This window comes from Prosopis cineraria, unplaced genomic scaffold, assembly GCF_029017545.1.
Source record: "Prosopis cineraria cultivar Desert tree isolate PC_DT_omini unplaced genomic scaffold, ASM2901754v1 PC10, whole genome shotgun sequence".
NCBI lineage: Eukaryota > Viridiplantae > Streptophyta > Magnoliopsida > Fabales > Fabaceae > Prosopis > Prosopis cineraria.
Window position 1 is genome coordinate 31,429,531 of NW_026555341.1, and position 25,911 is coordinate 31,455,441.

Sequence of the window (25,911 nt, forward strand, 5' to 3'; positions counted from 1 at the left end):
AATTTCATATCTTTTATTAAAGTTATCAATTAGCATTCGATATGTTGTTAATAATTGATATTTAATTGTCAATTGAACAACTCCATTAATAACTATTTAACTAATTGATAACTTTAACATAACAAATTGACAATTTTAGCAAAAGACATAAACTTTTAAAGTAATTTTTTTTTGGATAAAGTGGCAAATATATTCACAAAGTGGTTAGCCAAGGACATCTAATATCTTAAAATAAAGAAAGGGTAAAAATATTTATAATGTTACATGAGTGGATGCAAAAGTGATCAGACCATGAACTTTGATATAACATCATTAACTTTGATCATTAAATGTTGATTGTGTCACATGTAAGTCTTTGCTGACGTGGACTAGTAACGTGGACTAGTAAAGGGGTAAAATACCCATGAAGCCATCGGTTAGGAACAAAAATATTGATAATGTCACCAAAGTTGGTCAAAAGTGACCAATCTATCAAATCTCTTAAATGTTGATCATTTAGCTGATATTTAAGTAAAAATTGACTATTTTTTTTATGAATGTAGACCAAAAATATTCCCAAATAAATTTTTATGGATGTTGATCGATCATCATATGAGTATTCATAATTAGTAACCAATCCATCAAAATTCATGTTGCATAATTTCTTTCCATCACCAAGTATTTCACCCCCTTCCTTCCTCCATTTTCACTCATTTTTTTATTTGCAAAACCTGATATTCAACATAGTAAAATTGATTATATACATTCAAAAATCAAGACTGAGCACACCTCTTATGCCGCGCTAGTTTAAGAATATTGTTACAACCTTAAACAATTTTATTTATAATAGGTTCAAAATTTTCAAATGATTTTTGCACCATTGTTGTAAAGAAACAAGTGATTTAATTTGATATTCGGTCAAAATGATATTTTCTCACATGATATTCATATAATGATTGATTAACTTTCAAAGAATTTGATTTGAAAATATTTGTCCTCTGTGCCAATGAAAAAATGGTTAACTTCTACTTAGGTACCAACTAAACAGTCAACATTTAATGAATTTGATGGATTAGTCACTTTTACACCAACTCTGATAATATTATAGGTATTTTTGCTATTGACTGATGTCTTTGTGAGTATTTTTGCCTCTTTATTAGTTGACGTCAACAAAGGTTGAGACGTGACATACATAATCAGCATTTAACAGTCAAAGTTAAATTTATGAATAGTTTGATCACTTTTGCACTCACTTATGTAACTTTATGAATATTTTTATATTTTTTTTCACTTTAAAATATTGAGTGCCTTGAATAATCACTTTATGAATATTTTTTTTCCTTTACTCATTTTTTCTAATTTCATGAAACTCTTTAACATTTAAATTCTTTGTATCAGACCTGAGAGTATTTTTTCTAATCTTCCATTCCCCTCGTCTTCAAATAAATCTACCATCCATTGTATTCATCGTCAGATGGATGGTAGATCTTCAATAAATGTATTCATCATCGGATGGATGGTAGATCTATAATAACCATTTGACATTTATTAAAAAATATTTTTAAGATAAATTTTTAAATTATTATATAATAAATGAAAATAAAAAATTGGCCTCATAATTAAAAAAAAAAGTGGATGTGACACTCCAAGTTAAAAAATGTTTGGTGAATAAAGAACTAATAATCAAATATTTCTTCTATTTTAGTGTATAAGGTATTTTTGTTTTACAAAATTATGCATGCTAATAAATTTTTTAAGTATATTTCATAATCTTATTTTTTTAAATACAAATATAATTTTTTAAAAATACTCTTTATTTAATATAGTTTTATTTGCGAAACATTAAATTGTGAAAGAAAATGTGTGTGTGAAATAAAGAGGAAATGGTAATATTAAAACAAGTATAACAAATGAAATCTTTTTTTTTTTGTCAAAATATCTTATATTGTGGCACATCGAATCATTTTTAAAAGTGTCTTATGAATTGGGACAAGTAGATTTGGATCATTTCCTTGCCCTTCCTCAATACATTTCTCCTTATTCAACATCATCCATCAATTTAATTATTTATCCTATTTAATGTTGTAAGATTGTTAATTGTGGTATTAAAATTAAATAAATATATGATTCAATATCATTACTTAAATGCTTTTAAAGAAAAGAATCATATAATCATTAAAAGAATAATATATTTATTTTAATGCTGCAATTAATAATCTTATACCATTAAAACAAATAAATAATTAAATAGACAGATGTAATTCAACATAGAGAAAAGTACTGAGAGAGCCAATAGAGAGAATCTATAGAGTTAGCAAAAAAAACTCCAGGATAAAGGGAGTATATAATATCACAACTGACATTTTTATTTTTATTTTTATACAAAAAAGGAAAACTTCATAAAAATTAATGGATATCTATTCGAGAATCACTCGCCCCAAAAAAAAAAAATGAAAAGTGAATATCGATCTATAGTAAAAAGAATATATGTAAAATGCCCAATAAAATTCAAAATAAAACTGAACAAGTTGTAAAATGGTAGGGATGCAATGCAATGAAAAAATTTTATTTCCTAGAATTTTAATTTATGCATAATAATAAATTCTAAAAAATAATTTGATGCTTGTATTTTTAAAATGCACTTCCTTCGTTAAAAAGTGTAAAATATTTTTTGAGGAGCTGGATATTAAAAAATTTTTAGTATTTCAAGGTATAATTAATGTGCTTTTTCCAAAAGTGCTGATAATAAATAAATCATTTTATATTTATTTTAAAATAAATATCTTATTGAATAAGAGTAAATATAGAAAGATTATATTAGTTTGAAAATAATTAAATACTTTATTGAGCCCAAAAAAACTTGTGTTAAGTTAGATAGCCTTGTTGCTAATTTTGAAAGGTTGGAGGAATGGATTTTAAATAGTTTAAAGATTTTAATTTTGCATTGCTGGCTAATAATGCTTGGCATGTGCTGCATAATCAAGATGATCTTTAGATGCAAGTCATAAAGATTGTGTGTTTGTTGGAAAAAAAAATTAATGAAAAATTAGAAATGGTGATAAAGTTAAAGTCTTCACAGATTAGTGGATTTGGAGCCTCTCAGTTTATAAAGTTGAAGTGGAAACTTGATTGAAGCTGAGAAGAAAATGATAGTTAATCAACTTATTGTGAATGATTACTGGGATGTAGACAGTGTCAAATCTAGATTATCTGATAGAAAAATTGAAGAAATTCTTAAAATCCCAATCTTTGTTGGGAATCACAGTGACAAAGCTACATGGTTGGAATTAAAAAGATGGTATTTGCTCAGTAAAATCTAGATATAAAGTAGCTAGAAAAGGTTGGGATTCTTCAAGTTTATCTAATCCATGCCAGTCGTGGCGACCTCCTGAAAGCCTCTGGAAGAAAATATGGTCTCTCTGCAGGCTCTCCTAACGCTTAGGCATTTCCTTTGACAACTTTGCTCTAGCTCGTAGGCTACAAGGGAAGCCCCTTATAAAACAAAGTGCTGTTCTTCTAACATGTGTTAGTTGTGCAATAGGAATATTGAGCCTCAGGATTACTTTTTCTTCTTCTGTGAATGAGTGAAGGCAATATGGTTTAGTTCATAATTTTCTAATAATCTAGTTCCCTTGCAAATTGATAGATGTTTACATGAAAAGATATTTGACAATAGTGCATTTGAAGAATATGATAGGTCTAGATTTACCTTCATTTTGTGGTATATTTGGAAGTCAAGATGTGATTTTGTTTTCAAAAGCTTCCTCTAGAGCTTGCAACAACTTTAAAAACTAGCAGAGAGAGCATTTCGGGAATTTTGGAGGGTGGAGATGCAAAAAAGCAATGGATGCTTGATGGGCCAAGTAGTGATTAGAAACCTCATTCAAGACCACCCTTCTCGCTGGCTCCCTCCTGCTCCAAGTAAAGATATATGTGGATGGGTCTTTCCTTCCCTATCTCAGCAAGAGCAGGAATTGGGATTATTTGTAGAGACTCTTCTAGCAATTGACTTGACGGTTGGGCTATTACTGTAGAAGCTTAGATCCCCACTTGAGACAAACGCGTTAGCAATTAAGAAGGCTCTTGAGATTATGGTGGAAGCTGACCCAACAGATATGTTAATTGAGACTGATAACTTTGCTGCCTTTCAAGCTTTATCTTCTAATTGTCTTCGTGGCTGTGAATGGAAAGTGTTCAGGTTCTTTTGGACGTTTTGGATCTGAAACAGAGATTGAGTTGGGTTTCTTTTTCATTTGTGAAGAGATTCAAGTAATATAGTTGCATATCTACTAACAGCTAGGGCTGTATAAGGGATTGGACGAGCCTAATCTAAAATTTGGTCACTTTTATAAAAAGAATTGAATTAGGTAACTCATAATTCGGTTTAGTCAAATGATAACGCGAAGATTAATAAGATCGAACTTGGTTCACGAGACTAAGAGACTAGTCTTATTAGTCTAATACTCATTTAGCTTTTTTTTTTTCCTTTTTTCTTTATGAGAGGCAATAATCCATTTTAACTTAATATAAACTCAATTAAGATAACAAAAACACTTATAATTATAATAAATTTATAATAATTTCCATCAACAAGAGAAAAATATTTCATTACAATTCAAGTAATTTAAATTATTAAATTATTAGTCTAAAAATGCGACCTTGTCAGAAACCAAACTTATTAAATTATTAATAGTCTTAACTTATTATTATAAATAATTAGTAAATTAATTATAATTATATTCAATAAATTTAACAGGATCAGATTAGACCAAATAGTCTAAATGTCCAATCTCTTGTTTTGTCAAACTTAAAAAATAGTTTGGTCTTTTTAGTCTTTTAAGTTTTAAAGAATTAGTTTTTAACAGGATCAGACAAGATTGAATCTTTTCAAATCAGATTAGGTCGAATAGAACTGAAAAACTCCTACACAACCCTACTAGCAGTGATTGCTTCAAAGAGGATGTGCCATTCTGGTGTCTTGTTCAACCTCCATCCTCTCTTCTTGCCATTCTGCTTGAAGACTCGTAGAACTTGGAAGCTGGTGAAGTGCCACTTGATGGCATTAGTTGATTGGCTTGTCCTTTGTAGTGCTTCTAATATTCGTGCTTCATTTATTTCTGCTAGTACTTGCACCTGATGCATGTTTGGTCTGATTATTTAATGATGGTTTCTATTGGCCTTAAAAAAAATTATTTTATTAATAATAAAATTTAATTAAAAATACTTTATATTTTTAATAAAAAAAGTAAAAGGTAATAAATTAGATAATAAAATAAATCATTTGATTCCTATAAGTGTGTATGAAAAAGTATTATTTAAAATAAAACAATATTTTAAATGAGACTCAAATTCTTTAAGTGATTAATCTCATGACTACTAGATATGAGAATATCATGGTAAATTAAAAAAATAAATTATTTTTTTAGCATGTAATAGAGTAATATGTCATCAAAAAGGTTGCTAATTAAAAAGTTTTAATATTCTTCTACTCTTTTTTAGCTTTTTCAGAAATTGAAGTATTGAACTCATTAAAATCTTCTCTTCTCTTTATTTCATTATATTATAACTAAGAGTTAATATCTCTCATGGGTGTAAAATCTAGATATAGTAATGTGATATACTCCTTCCTTTAAAAATGTAAGGTATTTTTAACCAAATCTTACCCCCAATAAAGTAGTTACCTACTTTTCAACTAACCATATCGTTCATATTTACCTATATTAAATACCCTACAATAAATATAAAGTTATTATCAATAAGGGCACTTTTGAAAAAAGACAATGATTATATTTCAAAAGACTAAAAATATTTTATATTTTTGAACATCCAACTCCTTAAAAAATATTTTTTATTTTTTAATAGAGAGAGTAGTCTATTTTCAATTGAGTTCAATGTATGTGTTTAATTAGGGTGATCAATTGATCATATGGTAGATGGAGGCTTTTTTCCATCCTTCCTTTAATTTTACTTTTGTCTTGCATTTGTTCCTACTAACTAGGAAAAACATGTGAGAGAATATCATATAGTTTATTTAATAAATATTAATAGTGTTTATGTGTATTCTTTATTATATATCTTTACACATCATGAGTTTTTTTGCCCAGCACTTATTAATTTTTTAAAAATTAGTGGTATAATAATATTGATATAATAAAAACAAATTTTGGTGGAATTAAAAAAGAAGCTTCCAACAAAAAATGACGATTGTTTTGTCAGAAAAAAAAGTAAAAAATGAAGATTAATCATTGACTTGACAGAATTTTTTTAAGATTAGAGGAACAACGATTAAATTCTCATAAATTTAAATAAATTTGTGATAAGAATGTAAACTTAAAATATAAATTCATAAGATTTTATCTTTATTAATAAATAATTATTAAAAGCATACAATTAAATAAATAAAGTATAAATATAATTTGATTTAAATATAAGTTATTAAAATTAAATACATCTATATTGATAAATAATCACATTCAACAAAGAAATTTTAAAATAAGCAACTTATTTTTGATATTTCTTATTTTTCCTTTTTATTAATATTAATTTTCTTTTTGAGTTTTATTATTTCCTTTGAATGGGGTCTTATCACTTCTATCAATCAAGTTGTACACCGTATATATTTAACTCACTTGACCTAGTAAAAAATTGATGAGTTTAGTGAGTTTCATTGAATTTACATTTAATATAAATTTATGAGCAAGTTAATACAATTTTATAAGTTAGAAATATAAAAACAATAAAGTCAAAGAATCAATTTGAATTAGATATCATATATTCAATTAATGTTGCAATAATATAAACCAATAATTGCCATCACCTTTCGATCATATAATCACCATATCAACCTTAAGTTCACATAATAATAATTATAAGTCACCAAGATGAATAAGACAAAAAAATAATAATTTAAACTAAAATTTTGACTATAATTGTTTCTATAATCTAAAACTGCAGAGAAAGAAAAAATAAAATTTATATTTGCTTCCTAAACAAGGTAGATTAAAAGTTAAAAACAAAGAAAATGAATAGTTAAGGTTTAAATACATAATAAAGGTGAAATGAATGATGCCACCTTATTATTCATACACTCACCTGTTAGGATCGGCAATAAAGATCCTTTTTTAGGTACTCAAAGATTTTTATATAATCATCATAAGTTTTCAAGAACTAAGATTCATTTCCTCTCTTTAATTAAAGGTATCCTACTTTTCATTTAAATTCCTAGTATATTTACCACTAGCATTTAATAATTTCCTATTTAATATAATATAAATTGAGAATATAATTTATTTTAGGACTGTCTTATGGTTTGAAATATATTTGGGATAAGGATTTTAAGAAAGTTTGTCTTTTCATTGACTCAATAAATGTGATTAGTTTAATTCATGAAGAATCTATTGAACTCCATGAGCAGTATCATTTTGAAGTTACGTGAAGTTTTGGAATGTGATTTACAGGTGATCATGCATAAGATCCCTCATAACTTGAATGATGATGTGGATTGGCCGGCAAAATGAGCATTGACCCTTTCACCTAGCTTCTATCCTCTTTCTACAGAGGACCATGGTTGGAGAATTAGTTTGAGACCTCCTTAGATTTAATGGCTTTTGTTGTTTGTTTTATTGTCTTAGCTTTTCCTTTTTATCAAAATAAAAAAAAAAGAATATGATTTATTTTATGGAGCCAAAAGGTTGTAATTTGAATGTATAATTGAGGGAGATAAATTTTCGAACCCAAGATTCACAACAGCCATACTCTGGATATTGGTATTCCAAATAATCAATTAACAAAATTTTGTTTGCTTTTATAAAATACAAGAAGTCAAGAAGGAAGCGATTGATTGTCTTAATAAGTGTGGTACTGTCACCTACAGTGAAGCAAAGTGAAAAAGGAGAGAAGATGCAACGCAAGAAGGTTAAGGATACGAACACTCACGGCAAAATATGGGATGACATCTTGAATAACCATGAAGAAATAAAAGTCAACTTTATTGACTCCGAGGATGAATTCCCAATGTTTAAAGAGATAAATTTATAAGTTTATTCTTCGACACATTAATCAATTTTATAAGTTAGAATAAATGATATCTAATTCGAATTTTTAATTAAGCTGGCATGAATTCGTAAGTTAGAAGCATACACATAATATTCAGGTTAAAAAAAAAAAGGCATACAAATAATAAATTCGCAGTCATTCAAATAAGTTTGACAGCAATGGAACTGATGTCAGAAGTGGGATTAAACAAAGCACATCTCACTTTCAAAGAGAGCTAGGATATTAGCGACTTCACAACATTTTAACGTAGTTTTCGTGCCATCGGCGGTCAAAATTGCCGCGAAAACCAACGGTTCAGAAATCCTTCATCTTCTTCATTCAATTCGACCATTTCAGCCACCATTAAACCTTGCTTGGGCAGAGAAAAGGAAAGAACTTTTGCTCCAAAACCTCACACCTAACGATCCATTTGTTCTTTTTCTCTTCATTTTCTGGACAAATAGGAGTGCCCCACCCTTGAACCCTAGCTTCTTTTCCATGCTCAGGTGCATTCACAAATGGAAGCCTCGCCATTTTCCTCGAAAATCAGCAAGCTTTTCGCCCTTGACAATCTTCATTTTCACTAAATCATCAGTCTCTGCTGCGAAGGTTGAGAATGAGCCTGTCGCTGCCTCCTCCATTGATCCTAGAGCGGTTGACCCAGTTCGTGAAGTTCTCGCGGGTTTGAGGAACTTCGGCTTGGGAATTTTCCTTGTCGGCGAATATTTCCGTTCCGTAATTTCGAAGTTGAACCAGTTCCAGGTGGATCGAATTATCGATATTCTGAGGGGAGAAAATTCAGACGCTGCGTTATTCTTCTTTTATGCGTTGAAGAATGACTACGGTTTTCGTCTCTCCAGGGATTCCCAATTTGTTGTTGCACATGTTTTGGCAAGCAAAAGGAGGTTTAGGGATCTGCACTTGGTCATAGAGGAAATGCTTGAACAGGAAGGTACGACTTTCATGGTTTACTTTGAAAATCATAAATTTGTGTTTCAGGTAAGATAAACTTAGAAGCAGGTCGAGACTTGAGATGAGAATTTAGTGTGGAAAACTTGATCACCATTGTCATTTAATAGTTAGAATCTTTGTTGTAGGATTTAGATGGGAAAAGAAAGAGAGAACAATCAAAATGAAATTTAATTCTTATTCCATACAATCCATACACACACCAATTACAATGGCCTTTTTATTTTCTTTTATAGACACTAATAAACTAATTATCCTAACTACCCAGCTAGCCTCCTGTTATTTTTACAATTATATATTAAGCGTACTTGGCTATGCAAGAGCTATACGAGAAGAAAGGAGAGTGGAGAGTAGAGGGAGAGAGCTAGGGAGAGTAAGAGAAGGCAAAACCGGTTCCAAATTAAATTACTAGCCCAATGGTTGCAGTTTAATGGTATTTATCCAATTGCTAATAGGTAACTGGAAACTAGTAGTTCACAAGAGCTAACTAACTTTCTAACAATGGTATTCATCTACAAACGTCTATCCTCAAGCGTGGGCTATTTTGCACCTTGATTCAGTGGAACGTGGTTTACTCCTCCTTGATCAAATGAAAATTGACCCACAGAAACAGTTCCCAAATTTCACCCTAAGTACTTTGGTGCTTTACGGTCATGCAGATTGGCATGAAATAGTTAAAGTAGGTTGTAAATTTAACTCATGCAATACAATGTAGTTGATCTTTTTGCTTACATTTATGATCAAAGACAACAGACAATTTGCAATCGAATTTCTTGAAAGTTGAAAGTATAAGTGATTTAACGTTGCACTTAAGTCACACTACTCAAGTACATCTGAAACTCTTGACAATATTTTATCACAGACTCATACATCACTCTACGAGAAACTACCCACTGCACGGGCATTCCCTCCTCACTCTGCTCTACACTCTCTTATTGTCATTCAACAAGTTGATGCAACAGATCTGACAAATCATCATTGTTTGTAAACTTGGACCGAACCAGTCAGTTTGACCCGTGAATCAGCCAGTCTGATTGTCTGAGCAGACTGGTCACTTTGTGATCAAGTTTCAACCTAGGAAGACCCATCAGGTTGAATGGGTTGACCGGATTAGACTTTATTCATTTTTCCTTTTCTTTTTCCTTTCTCCTTTTGAATTGTGAATCGTAAATCAAATCTAAATCCCTTAATTAATATTTTTAATGTTGTTATACTTTATTATTGTCTAAAACTTATAATTAATATTTGTATAAAACATGTATAAGGTTCTATGGATGAATGTTCCATTCACTTGAGAATTAATGGCCTTTTAATATAAATATTACTATCTCCCACAGTCAAATATGAATATTTCTTGTATCTTTTAATTAAATTATATTACTTTAATCATGATGGGTTTGACCATTAACCTTTGAATTATTGCCCTGATTGGTCCAATGACCAGTTCAGTTTTTAGTACTTTGAAAATCACGGTGCAGTAACAGATTCAACTCAAAAGGGGAGGTGATATAGATAACAAAAGAACCCTACTTTGAGACTGAAGCAAGCCAATCATCCAGCAACATTAGTGGGAGAGGTTGTTAAATGATAGACAGAAACTGATTCAAAACTTTATTACTTGAGAGAATTGTTTATTGTTGAAATCTTCAAAATAGTCTTTTCTTATGCTCTCCATAAATCATTTTTTAAACTTAAACCCATATCAGCTATATAAATTTGATAACTTAAGTTTTAAGATCAATGTAAAATATTGTCTTCTTTAAAAATGTTATATTTTCTTCTTTCCATATTGTTATGCATATTTCATTTAATTTTGGTTCAGGGGTTCTTAAAAAAATTTATATGATTTCTGATAGGTTCTGGTCATGCTTCCTTACTTTGTGAGCTGCTCATGAACAATTTCAGGGGCTGGGACTCAAATAGTGTGGTATGGGATGCATTGGCTTTTGCTTATTCAAGATTTGAGATGGTTAATGATGCCTTGCTTGTTCTGGCATATATGAAAGACTTAAATTTACCAGCTTCAACATTAACCTGTAATAGCTTATTGCATAATTTGAGGCATGTGGACATATTTTGGGATATCTACGGTAAAATGAGGGACAATGGGACATCTGAAAATGAGTATACTAACTCTATACTCATAGATGGCCTATGTGAGCAAGATATGCTACAAGAAGCCATTCTAGTTTTGAGGAATTCTAAGGCAAATGGACTTGGCCCTTCTGTTGTTTCCTTCAATACAATCATGTCAAGATTTTGTAAATCGGGTTTTGTAGACATAGCAAAATCTTTGTTCTGTCTGATGCTTAAGCAAGGTCTGTCTCCTGATGCATATAGTTGCAATATTCTAATTCATGGTTTGTGTCTAGCTGGTTCCATAGAGGAAGCTCTAAATTTTACAGACCACATGAGAAACCAGGGGTTAAAGCCTGATATAGTAACCTACAACATTCTTGTCAAAGGGTTTCTTCTACTTGGCTTAATGGATGGGGTTTGGCAGCTAATTCAGGAAATGTTGTTGGCTGGGTTAAATCCTAACGTTGTTACATATACAATACTAATTTGTGGGCATTGTCAGATGGGCAATGTTAATGAGGGTTTGAAGTTGCTAGAGGAGATGGTTTCTCTCGGATTTCAGTTGAGTCTCATTCCATACAGTGTATTGCTTAGTAGTTTGTGCAAATATGGACGTTTTGAGGAAGCACTGAGATTGTTCTATGACTTGGAAACTTCAGGCCTGAAACCAGATCTCATAATATATTCTATCCTGATTCATGGGCTTTGCAAGCTAGGAGAAGCCCAAAGTGCTTTAAAGTTTTATAGGGAGATCTGTTCAAACAATTTCTTCCCAAATTCCTTCATTCACAGTTCTTTTCTGTTAGCTATGTGTAAAGATGGAATTACAACAGAGGCGAGAAAATATTTTGAAGACCTAACAATCATTGAACCACAAAATATAGTTTTTTATAATATTATGATTGACAGATATGTAAAGATTGGCAATATTGAGGAAGCTTCACAGTTGTACAAAAGAGCTATTGAGAAAGGAATTGCTCCTACTATTGTTACTTTCAACTCTCTAATTTATGGATTCTGCAAGAAAAAAAACCTGGGAGAGGCTAGAAAATTGTTTCAATGCATTGAACAATATGGCCTGTTACCAAATGCTGTAACTTATACCATTCTTATGAATGCATTGTGTGAAGATGGATATATGCAAGGCATGATTGAATTATTTCATAAGATGGAAGCAAGTAATTTAGCTCCGACTCACATTACTTATACTGTAATTATCAAATGTCTTTGCAAACATTGGAGGCTGAATGATTCCCTCAAAGTGCTTAATGATATGCACTCTAAGGGTTTACGTCCAGATCAAATTACATATAATACCATCATCCAGTATTTTTGCAAGGCTCACAACATGGATAAAGCCTTCCAATTGTTCAATGAGATGTTAAGACTGAAACTGGAGCCTACTGCTGTAACATATAATGTCTTGATCAATGGCCTTTGCATTAATGGTGGCCTAGAATATGCTGATAGACTGCTAATTGCTCTTGAAGAACAGAAAGTCTGCTTGTCCAAAGTTGCTTACACTGTAATAATAAAAGCGCATTGTGCAAAAGGTGATGTCCACAGGGCAGTGCTATTCTTCCATAAAATGATTGAAAAGCGATTTCAAATTTCAATCAGTGATTATAGTGCAGTAATCAATAGATTGTGTAAAAGACGTATTATTGCTGAAGCAAAGTATTTCTTTTCTATGATGGTAGCTAATGGTATTTCTCCTGATGAAGAACTTTGCAAAACGATGCTAAATGCATTTTCTGAAAGTGGTGATTGCAGTTCAGCTTCAGAACTACTTGCTGAAATGATTAAAGCTGGTTTACTTTCTGAATAGTCAATGAAATGGCTAATTGCATTCTTTCTATCTTTCTGATGGATCTACTTTCAAGAAATAGTATGAAGCCCATCTCTACCTGTAGCCCTCGCTGGCATGGCAAACTTGTTGAAGTTTAATCAGATTGTCTACTGGTGAGGGAACTTTTACTTCCAACATGATTATTTTTTAAAACTAATATACTTGTAAATACCACAAAGAGAGATTGGATTATGAATCTCCTTGTCTAAAATTTAAGTGGCGCTGAAGGACAAGAATCATCTTGTTCAAACTTGGAAACTAGCTCAATGAATTATTGGCGATTTGCTTGCCTTTATATAGTTTCCCATTATAATTTTTACTATTTTGTTTTCCAGGACATTTCTGTTTCAATTCTCTCACAGAAGGTTGATATTATGATCTCTATTTGGTATTTTATTTCGAGGACAATTGTGTAATTGAGGATTTGATCGACATCTGTTATAAATTTGTCTTCATTTTGGGAGAAATTGGTACATTTCAAATATAGGTTAAGTATTTTCATCCTCATTCCTCCATATTCTTTATTACAAACAAGGTAATGTGACTTTTTTTTTAATGATTTCCCAATCTATACTAATTTCTTTAAAATCATTTATTTTCATCTAGAATCTCCTTTTTCAAATACACATACATGCATAATATATATATATATATATGCTGTTCGTTGTGTTACACAATAAGTTTTTGTAGAAATATATAATATTTAATGTAAATACTTGGTCATTATTCCCGTAGGTACTATACGATCAAATAGGATCGGGTTGATTAAGAAGATTTGATTTTATTCTGTATCATTGTAAATCCCTTCTTTCTCAGCCCATATCATGGCTTCCCTACTTTATATATTTTGTTGACACCAACTGGATAGAATTAGTTCAGTTTTTCTCATTTATCTTCATGGTATCAGAGCACGAGGAAGAAAGAGTGACTGAATCATCGGAGATGGCAATGGACTCAAACTCTCAGCCTAAAACTCACCAAGGAAAAGAGTCAATTGGCTTGGAGGGTTCGTCTAGTGTGAGCTTGCATCAGTTCGCATCCTTTATGATTGGCCAAGAGAGCTCACCCATCTCCCTCATCTCAGATAAGCTCATTGGTGTCAACTATCGAGAGTGGGCTCAGTCCGTTCGACTCGCAATAGAGGGTTGTGGTAAATGGGGGTACATTTCTGGCGAATCCCACTGTCTAGCAGCGACAAATGTCAAGGCTTTCAACGTTCGGAAGACCGATAATTGAATGGTGTGTTCATGGCTGGTAAATTCAATGATGCCAGCTGTGAAGAAAAGTTTCTTATTTCTCCCAACAGCTTGAGAGATATGTAACGCTGTGAAGGAGGCATACTCTGATGGTGAAAATGCTTCTCAAGTGTTTGAGATAAAATTGAAGCTGTGGCTTGTGAAGCAAGATAATCGTGATCCAAGTGAATATTTCCTTAAAAAAATTCTCTGTGGCAAGAACTTGATTAGATTACTGCTGAGAAATGGACAAGTTTAGAGGACGCTGCTCAGTTTCGGAAGCGGCTTGAGAAAGAACGTCTTTATGAGTTATTAGTGGGACTTAATTCAGATCTCGATGATGTTTGTGGGCTGTGGTAGAATTCTGAGTCTAGAACCTTTGCCGTCTGTCCGTGAGGCCTTTGCAATGATTCGAAGGGAATACTCACGAAGAAAGGTAATGTTGAAGGATGAACCTGTCCCTCGAACTAATACTCTTAAATCTGCATTTGCTCTTGCTGCCAAGTCCAATGATCCTAGAAACAATCAAGGACGTCTCACATGTGAACACTATAAGGATGTTGGCCACACAAAGGAGAAATGCTGGGATCTTTATGGTAAACCCCCTGATTGGAAGCTAAGGAAAGGAAGAAGTTGTGGATATGTTGCTGAAAGCTCTATGGAAGATGACAATTTACAGCCCTCAAATGATCAACTAAGTAAGATTCTTGAGATGCTTTCAGCTCTAAAAACTAATAGTAAGCAACCTGTTGCCATTGTGGTACAAAGAGGTAATTTATCTAGAGCCTTAGCTACTATTAAACAAGTATGCACTAGAGACTATTGGATACTAGACTTAGTGATGAAATATAGGAATTAATATATTTTGAAGGAACCTCATATAGGAAGAAACTTAGGCTAGTAGCTTATTATCATTGTATGTTGCTTGTAAGAAACTTATCTAGGAAGAAATAAGTTACTTTTGTATTATTCTAATACTTCTGTAAAGAGGGACATCTGAACATTGGCTTTATCTTGCCAAGTTATTAAGGTTTCTTTAATAGGTAGGAAAATTTAGTTTAAATAGATTAGGCTTTGCTCTTGTAAGGACACTCTTGATGAATGAATTATTGTGATTGAGTTTCATAAGCTCTCCCCTTCTCTCTACGTCTCTCCCCCTCCTTTGCTTCCCCACTATTCTGTTCTTCATTTTCTTCCTTTTTCCCTCCTTATTTTTGATTTCTCTTTATTCTTTCCCTTTGTCTAGCACCGTGCAAGTGTGTGTGTGTGCTACATCAGTTTGGTATCAAACCTAGTGTTTCTTCCTTCCTTGGTCATTTCTGTCGCCTGAAAATTGTAGAAAACTTGCCTGAAAACCTTAAAGACCCTTTGTTTCACACTGCCTACCCAAAAACCCCTGCTTCCTAATGTTAGATCACTAAACCACCACGACCATTTTGTTCAAGAGGAGGAATCCAGTCAGAACCCAAAATCTCACCTCCGTCCTCCTCTGCACGCACCTCTACACGCCGGTGGAGTGTTCTACGTGTGGTCTTCACACGCCCACATGTTGGTGACAGTCCCTTTGCGTGACTTCACGCGCCATCCTTCCAGAAACCACCTGAACCTGTTTTTCTACACTTTTTGAGGTGTTTAGCAAGGTTTCCTTTGTTCTGATCAATTTGGTTGAGATAAATGATTTTTTAAAGCTTAGTTTGGGGAAAAAGTTTCATCTTTAAGGCTCAAAAGCTATGTTGGTAAGCCGATGACCCTCTCAAAACCTGTTAGGTCATTGTTTTTTGTGTTTTTTTTTTTTTGCATGGTTCCTTCTATTAAGACCTATCTTATGTGCAATACATCATTTGTGAGTTTAGTTTGTATTTATTATGTCTCGAATCACTAATAGTTGCCTTGAGGAATCTCGTAAGGCTAGTAAGGAAGATGGGGGGAAAAATTCAAGAGTTCAAGGAATACATGGATGGTAAGGTTGATGAAATCTCAAGAGCTCTTAAGTGTGTACATGAACAACATGCTGTGGGAAAAACTTTGTCAAGACCTAAAGGGGATCATGATTCTTTTGTGGCACTAGAAAATAGTATCCTCATCAAAAAGCCTTCACCTATACCTATGTCAGTTATACAAAAAAAAAAAAAAAGATGTTAACAACATTAGTGGTCCTGAAATTAGAAGCTTAGTTATGGAAAAAGTCAAGGCAATAATTGAGGCTAGCACAAATGTTATTAAGAAACAAGAGAATGATGCTGATTTAGAAGAAAGCTCCATGAATTATGAAAGCATGAGTCTTAAATTGAATCAAGGTTTGAAATTGGTGGCCAAAGATTTTGAACCACAAGCCTTAGAGATTTATCAAGATAGGGATCTTGACAAGAGGAGTGTTCAATTTTGTCAAATTCCTACTTCCAATCATCCATATGCTACATCATTAGCTAGAAAAGAAGTTGTGGTTATCATTATGATCATATTGTTTTCCCATTTGATAACAACCTCTACAACTACCTTGTTCATTGGGAAGGTTTTTCAAATCATTATGATCACATTGCTTGCTCTCCACATGGTCTTATTTTCCACTATATTGTATGTTGGAAAGGATCTCCAGATTAGTTGCTACTGGAAAGAATTCCCTACATTGCGCTCTAGTGAAGTTATATCAACTTTTTTACCCTCCGGAGGAGAGTTCCATCAAGCAGGGGAGAATGATGAAATATAAAAATTAATATATTTTGAAGAAACCTCTTATAGGAAGAAACCTAGGCTAGTAGCTTATTATCATTGTATGTTGCTTGTAAGAAACCTATCCAGGAAGAAGTAAGTTACTTTTGTGTTATTCTCATACTCTTGTAAAGAGGAAAATCTGAACATTGACTTTATCTAGTCAAGTTATTAAGGTTTCCTTAATAGGTAGGAAAGTTTAATTTAAATAGATTAGGCTTTGCTCTTGTAAGGACATTCTTGATGAATGAATTACCGTGATTGAGTTTCAGAAACTCTCCCCCTCTCTCTCTCTGTCTCTCTCCCTCCTTTGCTTCCCTACTATTTTGTTCTTAATTTTCTTCATTTCTCCCTCTTTATTTTTGATTTCTCTCTACTCTTTCCCTTTATCCAGCACGGTGCAAGTGTGTGTGAGTGTGTGTTACATCACTCAGGTGCTTCAAATCATATGACTGATAATATTAAACTATTTACAACATGTGTACCCTGCCAAAAGAAACTTACAGTCAAGATTGCAGATGCATCAGAGTCCGTTTTTATTGGTATTGGGAGCATACAAATTTCATCTACTCTCACTTTGCATCCTGTTCTTCATGTTCGTTCCTAATTTAAAGTGTAGTTTACTCTTAGTGAGTAAATTGGCAAAAGATGAGAAGTGCCATACTGATTTCTTTGCTACTTATTGTCTTTTCCAAGATCTACTGACGGCGATGACAATTGGCAGTGCTAAAGAGTTTGATAGTCTCTACTACCTAGATGGAAGTGAAGTCAGCAGTGTTAGGTCATGCAATAAAGTGTCTCTCCCTAGAACTAGTGAGTTGGAGTTGTGGCACAAATGTTTAGGTTACCCTAATTTCAATTATATGTCAAAAATGTTTCCTTCAATTTGCAATAAAAGTGATTGTTCTCAATTCTATTGTGATTCTTGTGAAAAAGCAAAACATCGCCGTGTCTTTTTTCCACATTAGCCATACTTTGCATCCAAGCCTTTTACAACCATTCACAGTGATCTATAGGAGCCCTCTTGGGTTCCTAATAGAACTCACTCAAAATGGTTTATGACATTTATTGATGATCATTCTCATGTTAGCTGGGTGTTCCTTCTAAAGGACAAACATGATGTGTCACAAGTGTTCATTGACTTCTATCATATGATTAAAATTCAATTTCACACATCTATTCAAACCCTCCACACTAACAATGGTACAGAATATTTCAACAAACACCTCTCTACATTTTTACTTTTCAATAGAATTGTTCACAAAAGCACTTGACCATAGTCTTTAGCAAAATGGTATTGCTGAAAGGAAAAACAGGCACGTTCTTGAGACAGCCCGTGCACTTCTCTTTAGTAGCCATGTTCCTAAACATCACTAGGATGATGTTGTCCTAAATGCAACTTTCCTTATTAGTTGTCTCCCAAACCATACTCTATCATACAAAACTCCTCTTGAAGTTCTACATCAAACTCACAATCAACCTTACTTGGAAAACCATCTTCCTATAAAAGTATTTGGGTGTACTGTCTATGTTCATCCTCATCATACAAATAAACTTGACCCTAAAGCTATCCGATGTTTTTTCCTGGGTTACTTTGCCACTAAAAAAGGGTACAAGTGCTTCGATCCTACTACCAAAAGTGTTTTTACCACTTATGATGTCACCTTTCATGAAACCGAATCCTTCTACTCCCAATCTACAATTCAAGGGGAGAATTGGAATGAATTGCAAATTGACATGTGTGAAAACACAAGTGGAACACCTGAAACAACTGATCTTATATCTATACCTCACCATTTGTCCCTTGAACTTGAAGATCAGCCTAGAAAGTGAGACCAACAACACCAATACCACTACTCTAATTGAATCAAGTGATGTGCCAAGTCCTAGTCCCAAGGAGAAGAAGTCTATAACAGGGGGAGATACCATATTTGCATAAACCTATGCATGAAAAAACAAGACATGTAAAGTGATCCATGCTCCAAGCACTGATCAAGAGTCAGAACCAGATGCAGGTCTAAAAGAAGATAATGGTGGTATGGTGGAAGAATCGGGCTGTGATGATGATCTTGATCTACCTATAACTATGAGGATGAAACTGAGAGCTTGCACTAGGCACCCTATTGAAAGATTTGTGTCCTATCAAGTACTGTCTGCTAAATTTTGTGGATTTACTGCCTATTTGGATAACATTATAGTATCAAAGAATATTGAAGAAGCCATGGTCTTACCTGAATGGAAGCAAGTTGTAATGGAGGAAATGGAGGCATTGACAAAAACAATACGTGGGATGTTGTAGAATTACCTCTAGGTAAGAAAGCTGTTGGATGTAATGGGTCTTTACACCTAAATACAATGTTGATGGTAGTCTAAACAAATACAAAGGAAGACTTGTTGCTCAAGGGTTCTCCCAGGTGTATGGTATAGATTACATTGAGACATTTGCACTTGTAACCAAACTTGATACTGTCAGAATAATTCTATCTCTAGCAATCAATCTTGATTGGCAGTTACATTAATTAGATGTAAAAAACGCCTTCCTAAGTGGTGAGTTCAAAGAAGTATACATGAAGCCGCCTCTTGGGTTCCCAGGGAGCAAACCAAATCAAGTATGCAAATTGAAGAAGTTCTTATATGGACTAAAGCAGTCTCCAAGAGCTTAGTTTGAGAGACTTACCTAGGTAATAAAAAAGGCAAGGTTTACACAAGGTCAAAGCAATTACACCATGTTCTTCAAACATTGAGGCACTGAAATTACTGTTTTGTTAGTTTATGTGAATGATATGGTTCTTACAGGTGATATTAAGGAGATTGAAAACCTTAAAAAGGCACTAGCTCAAGAATTCCAAATAAAGGATCTTAGAGAAATGAAGTACTTCCTAGGTATGGAGGCGGCGAGATCCAAGAAGGCAATTTCTATTTCTCAGAGAAAATATGTGCTAGATCTCTTGAAAGAGATTGGCATGCTTGGATGTAGACCTAGTAATACACCTATCCGAGTTGACAAGATAAGCAATGAAGAGGATCTGGGCAAGTTTGTTGATATGGGTAGGTATCGACGTATGGTGGGAAAACTGATCTACTTGTCACATACTAGGCCAGATATTGCCTTTGCAATTAGTATGGTGAGTCAACACTCACATGACCTGAAACAAAAACACTTGAATGAGGTCTACAGCATTTTTAGGTATTTGAAAGGTGCTCTTGGAAAAGGTTTATGGTTTAAGAAATCTGAGAAACAAGGAGTAGAAATCTTCACAGATGTAAATTGGGCAGGTGATCATGACGACAGAAAGTCCATATCTAGATATTGCACTTTTGTTTGGGAAAACTTGGTTACTTGGAGAAGCAAGCAGAGTATAGTTGCTCTTAGTAGTGTTGAGGCAGAATTTTGAGCCATTGCTTTAGGAATTTGTGAAGGTATATGGCTAAAAAGAGTCATTGAAGAACTAAAAAGGAATGTGAATTTGCCTATCACTCGTTATTCAGATAGTATGGCAGCAATTAGCATCTCACAAAATCCAGTCCAACATGATAGGACTAAGCACGTTGAGATAGACAAACACTTTATCAGAGAAAAGATTGACACTGGCATCATCTAGATGAGGCACACACCAAGAAGGGAGCAAACGGTTGATGTTCTCACCAAAGGCTTGAGTAGAGATAAGTTTGATTATTTTATTGGCAAGTTAGACATGATCAATATCTATGTTCCAACTTGAGGGGGAGTGTGGAAATATATACTCCCTCCGTCCCAAATTATAAGACACTCTTAGACAAAATCTCACATACCAATAAAGCTCATTAAATACACTTTACAATCTTACTTTTTCAAGACAAAAATGTAAATATTTAGGAATGCCCTTCATCTTCATTTAATACTCCATTGATAAAAGAATTTGAAGAGAGAGATTATATGGAAAGGATAATATTGAAAAACTATCATTAATTAAACCTTATTTTTATCAAAGTGTCTTATATTTTGGGATGCTGAATCTTCTCTAAAAGTGTCTTATAATTTGGGACGGAGGGAGTAATATTTAATGTAAATATTTGGTGATTATTCCCGTGGATATTATATGATCAAATATGATCAGGTTTATTATGGGAGATTTGATTTTATTCTGTATCATTGTAAATCCCTTCTTTCTCGGCCCACATTGTGGCTTCCCTACCGTGTATATTCTGTCAACACCCACTGAATGGAATTAGTCTAGTTTTGCTCATTTATCTTCAGTTTTACCCTTGTTACTGCAACTTGATGGGAGAGTTAAATTGATGTTCAGTTCTCATGCCTAACTGCTTGATTAAGTGTTGGAGGTCCAAGGGGTATATTCTCTTGGCAAATATTGATCTTTGATTGTATGAAATTAATTTTTTTCTGGTTTGCACGCTGGTTATATCAGAGCTAAATGCTGATTTCCCCATTCTTGGAAAATTTTATTTCATGGCCTACCTTTTGAGGAGCCTTATGATTTGCATAATGTCTGGCGTCAATCTAGCAGAACTTTTTATTTAGACCTTGCACTAGTCTTGGCTATTCTATCTCCTAAAGTTGTAATATTCATTTTCCCCTCTTAATGCAATGTCAGGGTCACAAAAATGTGTAATTCTGGAGTCTCGTGTGACATTCAACCATTGCTCCATATTTTGATGGTAATTTTCACTGAACATCTCTGGTGTCATCGTTTCTCTAAAATGTATATCTTCAAAGGGGGTCTTCTTTTTTAGAATTTCGTAGAGAATGAGAGCTAAATTCTTAGAGAAAAGGGAGAGCCACCACACACAGTATATTAGTGAAAAGCTCGAGTCAGTGATTATTAGATTAACCCTCGGACTATTATTTGTACCAATACTAGAACCATACAAAGACACTCTTATCTTAGGTGTATTATAAATAGCCATCTCCTTAGCCAATAAAACGACAAATACTTCATAACTCAATTTACTAGATTCTCAATATCTCGTCAGAATTCAACTGATCAAAACATTGCATCAATATCACTGAGTGCTAGGCACGCACAAAGTGTTTGAGATTCAGAGGTCTGCAAATTGTTGTCTCATTGAAGCAGCGTCTTACATATATGTCATTTGTGACCTGACTCGGATGATCATCAAAGTAAAGATGAGTGTTTCTGTCTTCACAGGGAATAGTGTTGCGACGGCACTTGAGATCACCATCAACTCTATTAGGGCAGCAAGGCTTCCACGTATCCAATATCCCTGCAAAGGCAAGAATTTATTCATGGAATCATAGATAAATTGAGCCAGCACAATCTTATGAGTTACTTCCTGATGCATTTGTCCATGTACCATATTTATGTGCAGTTGTCCTCATCTCTACAAGGAACCCGTAAAGATCGGAATGCACAAAGATTAATCCAGGAAGCTGAGACTGCAACTGGTATAGCATTCTCGGCAGCCTCTCATTGTAAGAATTGATCACTCTATTCATTGTTTCATTGCAATTTCCTCTTGGTGTCATGCGGGCAGCAATTGATGGAAAGCACCCTGCTGGAGGAATATTGTTCACCAAAAACTTTCTTGCTCCAAATTTGTACAGTTCCTGCCATGGTAAAAGAAAACAAGGTTTCCTAATATGTTTATGCAAGAACTGTAATAGTGGTGATATGAAACTTTTTAAGCACTAATATTTTTCATTTAGAAAAAAAAAATTAAATGTTTATTTTCCATCATTAACATGTAAATCTGAAGTTCTGCACGTGCAAACCATACTTGTTCATTAACTATAAGTGCTTAGGCCTAAAGGAAGAAAGGGTGGGGGGAATGTTATTTCACTCCAATAATTTAATATTATTAACTTTAGAATAACAAATGTTACCTGCAGGTGTCTGGAAAGTTCTTTTAACAGGAACAGAGCAAATGAGCGAGTGGAGGGCAAGATTCTGTTTTCAATTTGGCCGTAATCATTGACCCCTGCACTGATAACAAACAAGGATTCGGACAGATGCCTCTCCAATACTGCTTGCTCCTTGAACATCTTCGGTAAGTCATTTTGAACAGTTCTGTTAAAGATCTTTAGTTGTGTGGGTAATGTTAAACTTGTCTTCTGCAAATAAAGAATATGAAATAGTAAGGTAAAAGCAAGAACTGAAACAATCATAGAATAGTGGAGGTGATAAATTAATGAAAAGAGGTCAGACTAAGAATCTTACATTGTTGGTTTCCTGTAGAATACCAGAACCACCAGATGCATAAGTAATCCCTGTAGTGATTTTACTTCTTTGACGCTTTGAAAGACTCAGGTATGCAGGGGGGAAGGGTAGCCCAAGAAGTATAGCTGCATAACGTATGAGACATAGATTAACTTGTGGGCAAATTCAAAATTGTGTCAGAATGTAACTACCATTGGTTGGATCAGAGAAAGTTCAGATCTTGGAAAATAGTGTTGTTGAAGAAATAGGTGCCTTACCAAGGTAATCAGCCACTGTTTTTCCATTCGTGTATCGCCCAGTAGGTTTGCTGCCAGCAAAATCCATGCCATAAGGAAGAAAACTTGCATCATTTGAGGGAAAACCAAGATATTTGTTGTTCCCATTTCCAAATAAGGAATCCCCAAATACATACATAGCCGGAATGTTTCTCGAACCACGTTTCAAGCTATCAGAATTCAATGCTGATGCAAGGGGTAGAAGCAAAGTTAAGAAAAAGGAGATGGTGAGATGATTGGCATTCATTTTACAGATAATTCCAGCGTGTGAGAAGACAAGCTAGTTGAAGTTCTCTTGGAAAGGATGGACTATGAGGTGTTTTGCTTCTGCCCTTAGTGATGATGGAGCTAGAACAATTTCTTGGGTTTTTAAATCAGAAAATCATCAGACAATAGGTTATACTCTTAAAAATATTATAATATCTGGTAATTACAATTTACCCTTTGCAGTTTGGTTCAAATTAGTTTGCCTCTTGTGATGTGAACGGAGTCATTTGACACCCTTATGCCATGATTGGTTAAAAAATAGAGGATGAGACCCACAAATATTGAGATACTCCTTCTGGACTACAACATAAGACATTTTCTAGCAAACATGCTTGGTCGAAAATACAAGACATTGATTGAGTACTAGTTATAATTTTTTTTAAAATTATATCTCAACTTCATTATTATTTTTTTTTTTTTAAGAAAGGGTTTGCTGGAGTTTCTGTTGTTGTTATTATATTGAGACATTTATATAGGATATTTAATAAGGATATAATTAGAAAAATATATAATTTATTAAAAGATTAAAGTTTCAACTTTCTTTCTTTCTTTGTTTTTTTTTTTTTTGGAAGAAATAGTTACCGATGCCTATTTTGTGGACCTGAGGGAGCATGTAGTAATATTTATTGTTGATTTTCCTTTTTGCAGTAACATGTAGTTACTTAAAACAAATAAATTAATTTTACATTCTAAGTTTGAAAGGTTCAAAGCTTATGCAAAGCAACAATCATTTACCTTGAACACGTGATTTGGCATAAGCACGTAACTTGACAAGCAAAATTATATTTCTCTTCTTGTCTTGTCTCATTGTATACACCTAAACTTCATATTCACATTCTTCTTTGCTATCTTCTGCGAGATCTCGTGCATAAGTCCAAGTTTTGCATGTAAGAGATATTTCAGTATTGTTAAATGTCTCAATCTAACTGTGTCATATTCTTTTTATGGAGGAACAACCGTGTGACAGAAAGTCGTGACATGAAATACATTGTCTTTCAGTGTCTCGTTTATGCCCCTTCCATAAAAACATGAACAACGTTACTATTCAAATTCAAATATTGTGCTTAACAGAGTTGACTTCCCTCCATTGTATTAGATTTGACGATTTAGATTTAATAATTTTTAGTAGTATAGAATGGCATTTCAGTATTGTTAAATGTCTCAATCTAACTGTGTCGTACTCTTTTCATGGAGGAACAACCGTGTGACAGAAAGTCGTGAGATGAAATACATTGTCTTGCAGTGTCTCGTTTATGTCCCTTCCATAAAAACATGAACAATGTGATATCCATGGAAACCACATTTGATGACACAAACAGGATTCCCTTAACTATTCAAATTCAAATATTGTGCCTAACAGAGTTGACTTTCCTCCATTGCATTAGATTTGATGATTTAGATTTAATAATTTTTTAATAGTATAGAATGATCTGCATCATTAAGATTTAGATTTATAATGAAGGGAAAAAAAAATAGAGAGAAACAGAGAGCATATTTGGCAGGAATAGTTTTTGTTCTCTAGACCCAAAAAAACAAAAAAAAAAATTCTGTTTAGCAATGTATTTTCAAAAAATGTTTTGAAAAAAAAAATATTGTTTTAAAAAATAAAAAACAAAAATATTTTTTAAGTGCTTTAGGATTATTGTTCTGAAAAATAAAAAAAATTAAAACAATATTTATTTTTATTATTATTATTTTATTTTTAAAATATATTCTATAAAACATCAGTTCTTAAAATAATAAAATAAAAGTAATTTCAAATAGGCCTTAGGTTTGAGGTTTTTTTTTTTTTTCAAGGTCTTAATATTCAAAATATAAGTCAGTTCAATGTTGTTGGATGTTTATTTTTCATAAATATCCTTAATTATTATTAAATGTTTATTCTGGGAATCAGTAGGAGAGACCAATTATCAGTGGCGCATTTTTTTTAAAAAAATAATTTAGAACATATTTAATGAGTAGAATCAATTTTAACCAATTTTCTTATTATTTATGAGGTAAGTAATTTTGACTATTATATGGGACCAAAGTAATGAGGTAATTAACAGCAAAGTTCATTATTCGTTTATTCTACTGTTCATTTACCAGGTCTTCTTTGTCATTTAAAATTCATATTATTTAGGGAAATTCAATAGACCCCAATCCAAGCAATAAGATATAGATTTGTAAAATATAACCATATTAGAAATGTACTTTTTTAATATACATATGTAAAATCTTAAAAGCAGTAATGAAATACTAGATATAGAGTGTATAAGAGGAACATATAGAAAGCAAAGGGGACAAAAACAAGAAGAGAAAAGCAATTTAGAAATCCGAAGGATGCAATAAAATATATA

At 33.0% G+C, this 25,911-nt stretch overlaps 2 protein-coding genes across 10 annotated transcripts; one reads left to right on the forward strand and one right to left on the reverse strand.

Moving 5' to 3' along the window:
• The first annotated feature begins 8,230 nt into the window (after positions 1-8,230).
• Positions 8,231-22,085, forward strand: LOC129321893 (putative pentatricopeptide repeat-containing protein At1g13630). 9 transcript variants are annotated; one of them, XM_054967845.1, is made up of 6 exons: positions 8,231-8,965; positions 10,839-13,023; positions 13,246-13,445; positions 13,818-14,843; positions 21,447-21,510; positions 22,002-22,078. In XM_054967845.1, exons 1-2 carry the CDS (start codon positions 8,512-8,514, stop codon positions 12,887-12,889), a joined length of 2,505 nt encoding a protein of 834 aa, XP_054823820.1. In that variant the 5' UTR covers positions 8,231-8,511; the 3' UTR covers positions 12,890-13,023; positions 13,246-13,445; positions 13,818-14,843; positions 21,447-21,510; positions 22,002-22,078. The 9 variants fall into 9 exon arrangements, with proteins under 9 accessions (XP_054823820.1, XP_054823819.1, XP_054823818.1 ...); XM_054967844.1 differs by having other exon boundaries at positions 13,246-13,397; XM_054967843.1 differs by lacking the exon at positions 13,246-13,445 and having other exon boundaries at positions 13,818-14,915; positions 17,551-21,510; positions 22,002-22,085.
• Positions 21,648-24,011, reverse strand: LOC129321895 (GDSL esterase/lipase At2g03980-like). The gene is made up of 5 exons (XM_054967859.1): positions 23,288-24,011; positions 23,031-23,155; positions 22,697-22,924; positions 22,168-22,420; positions 21,648-22,077 (listed from the first exon to the last, which is right to left on the reverse strand). Exons 1-5 carry the CDS (start codon positions 23,550-23,552, stop codon positions 21,866-21,868), a joined length of 1,083 nt encoding a protein of 360 aa, XP_054823834.1. The 5' UTR covers positions 23,553-24,011; the 3' UTR covers positions 21,648-21,865.
• Between the last annotated feature and the right edge of the window lie 1,900 nt (positions 24,012-25,911).

Bases quoted from the DNA above. Each gene is read 5' to 3' on its own strand.
- LOC129321893 (XM_054967843.1), top strand. From the start codon at position 8,512: ATGCTCAGGTGCATTCACAAATGGAAGCCTCGCCATTTTCCTCGAAAA. The intron at 8,966-10,838 runs GTACGACTTTCA...GATTTCTGATAG, and splicing joins GGAAATGCTTGAACAGGAAG to GTTCTGGTCATGCTTCCTTA.
- LOC129321895 (XM_054967859.1), bottom strand. From the start codon at position 23,552: ATGAATGCCAATCATCTCACCATCTCCTTTTTCTTAACTTTGCTTCTA. The intron at 23,156-23,287 runs GTAAGGCACCTA...TACGTTATGCAG, and splicing joins AACAGTGGCTGATTACCTTG to CTATACTTCTTGGGCTACCC. The intron at 22,078-22,167 runs GTACATGGACAA...TTGCCTTTGCAG, and splicing joins GACAACTGCACATAAATATG to GGATATTGGATACGTGGAAG.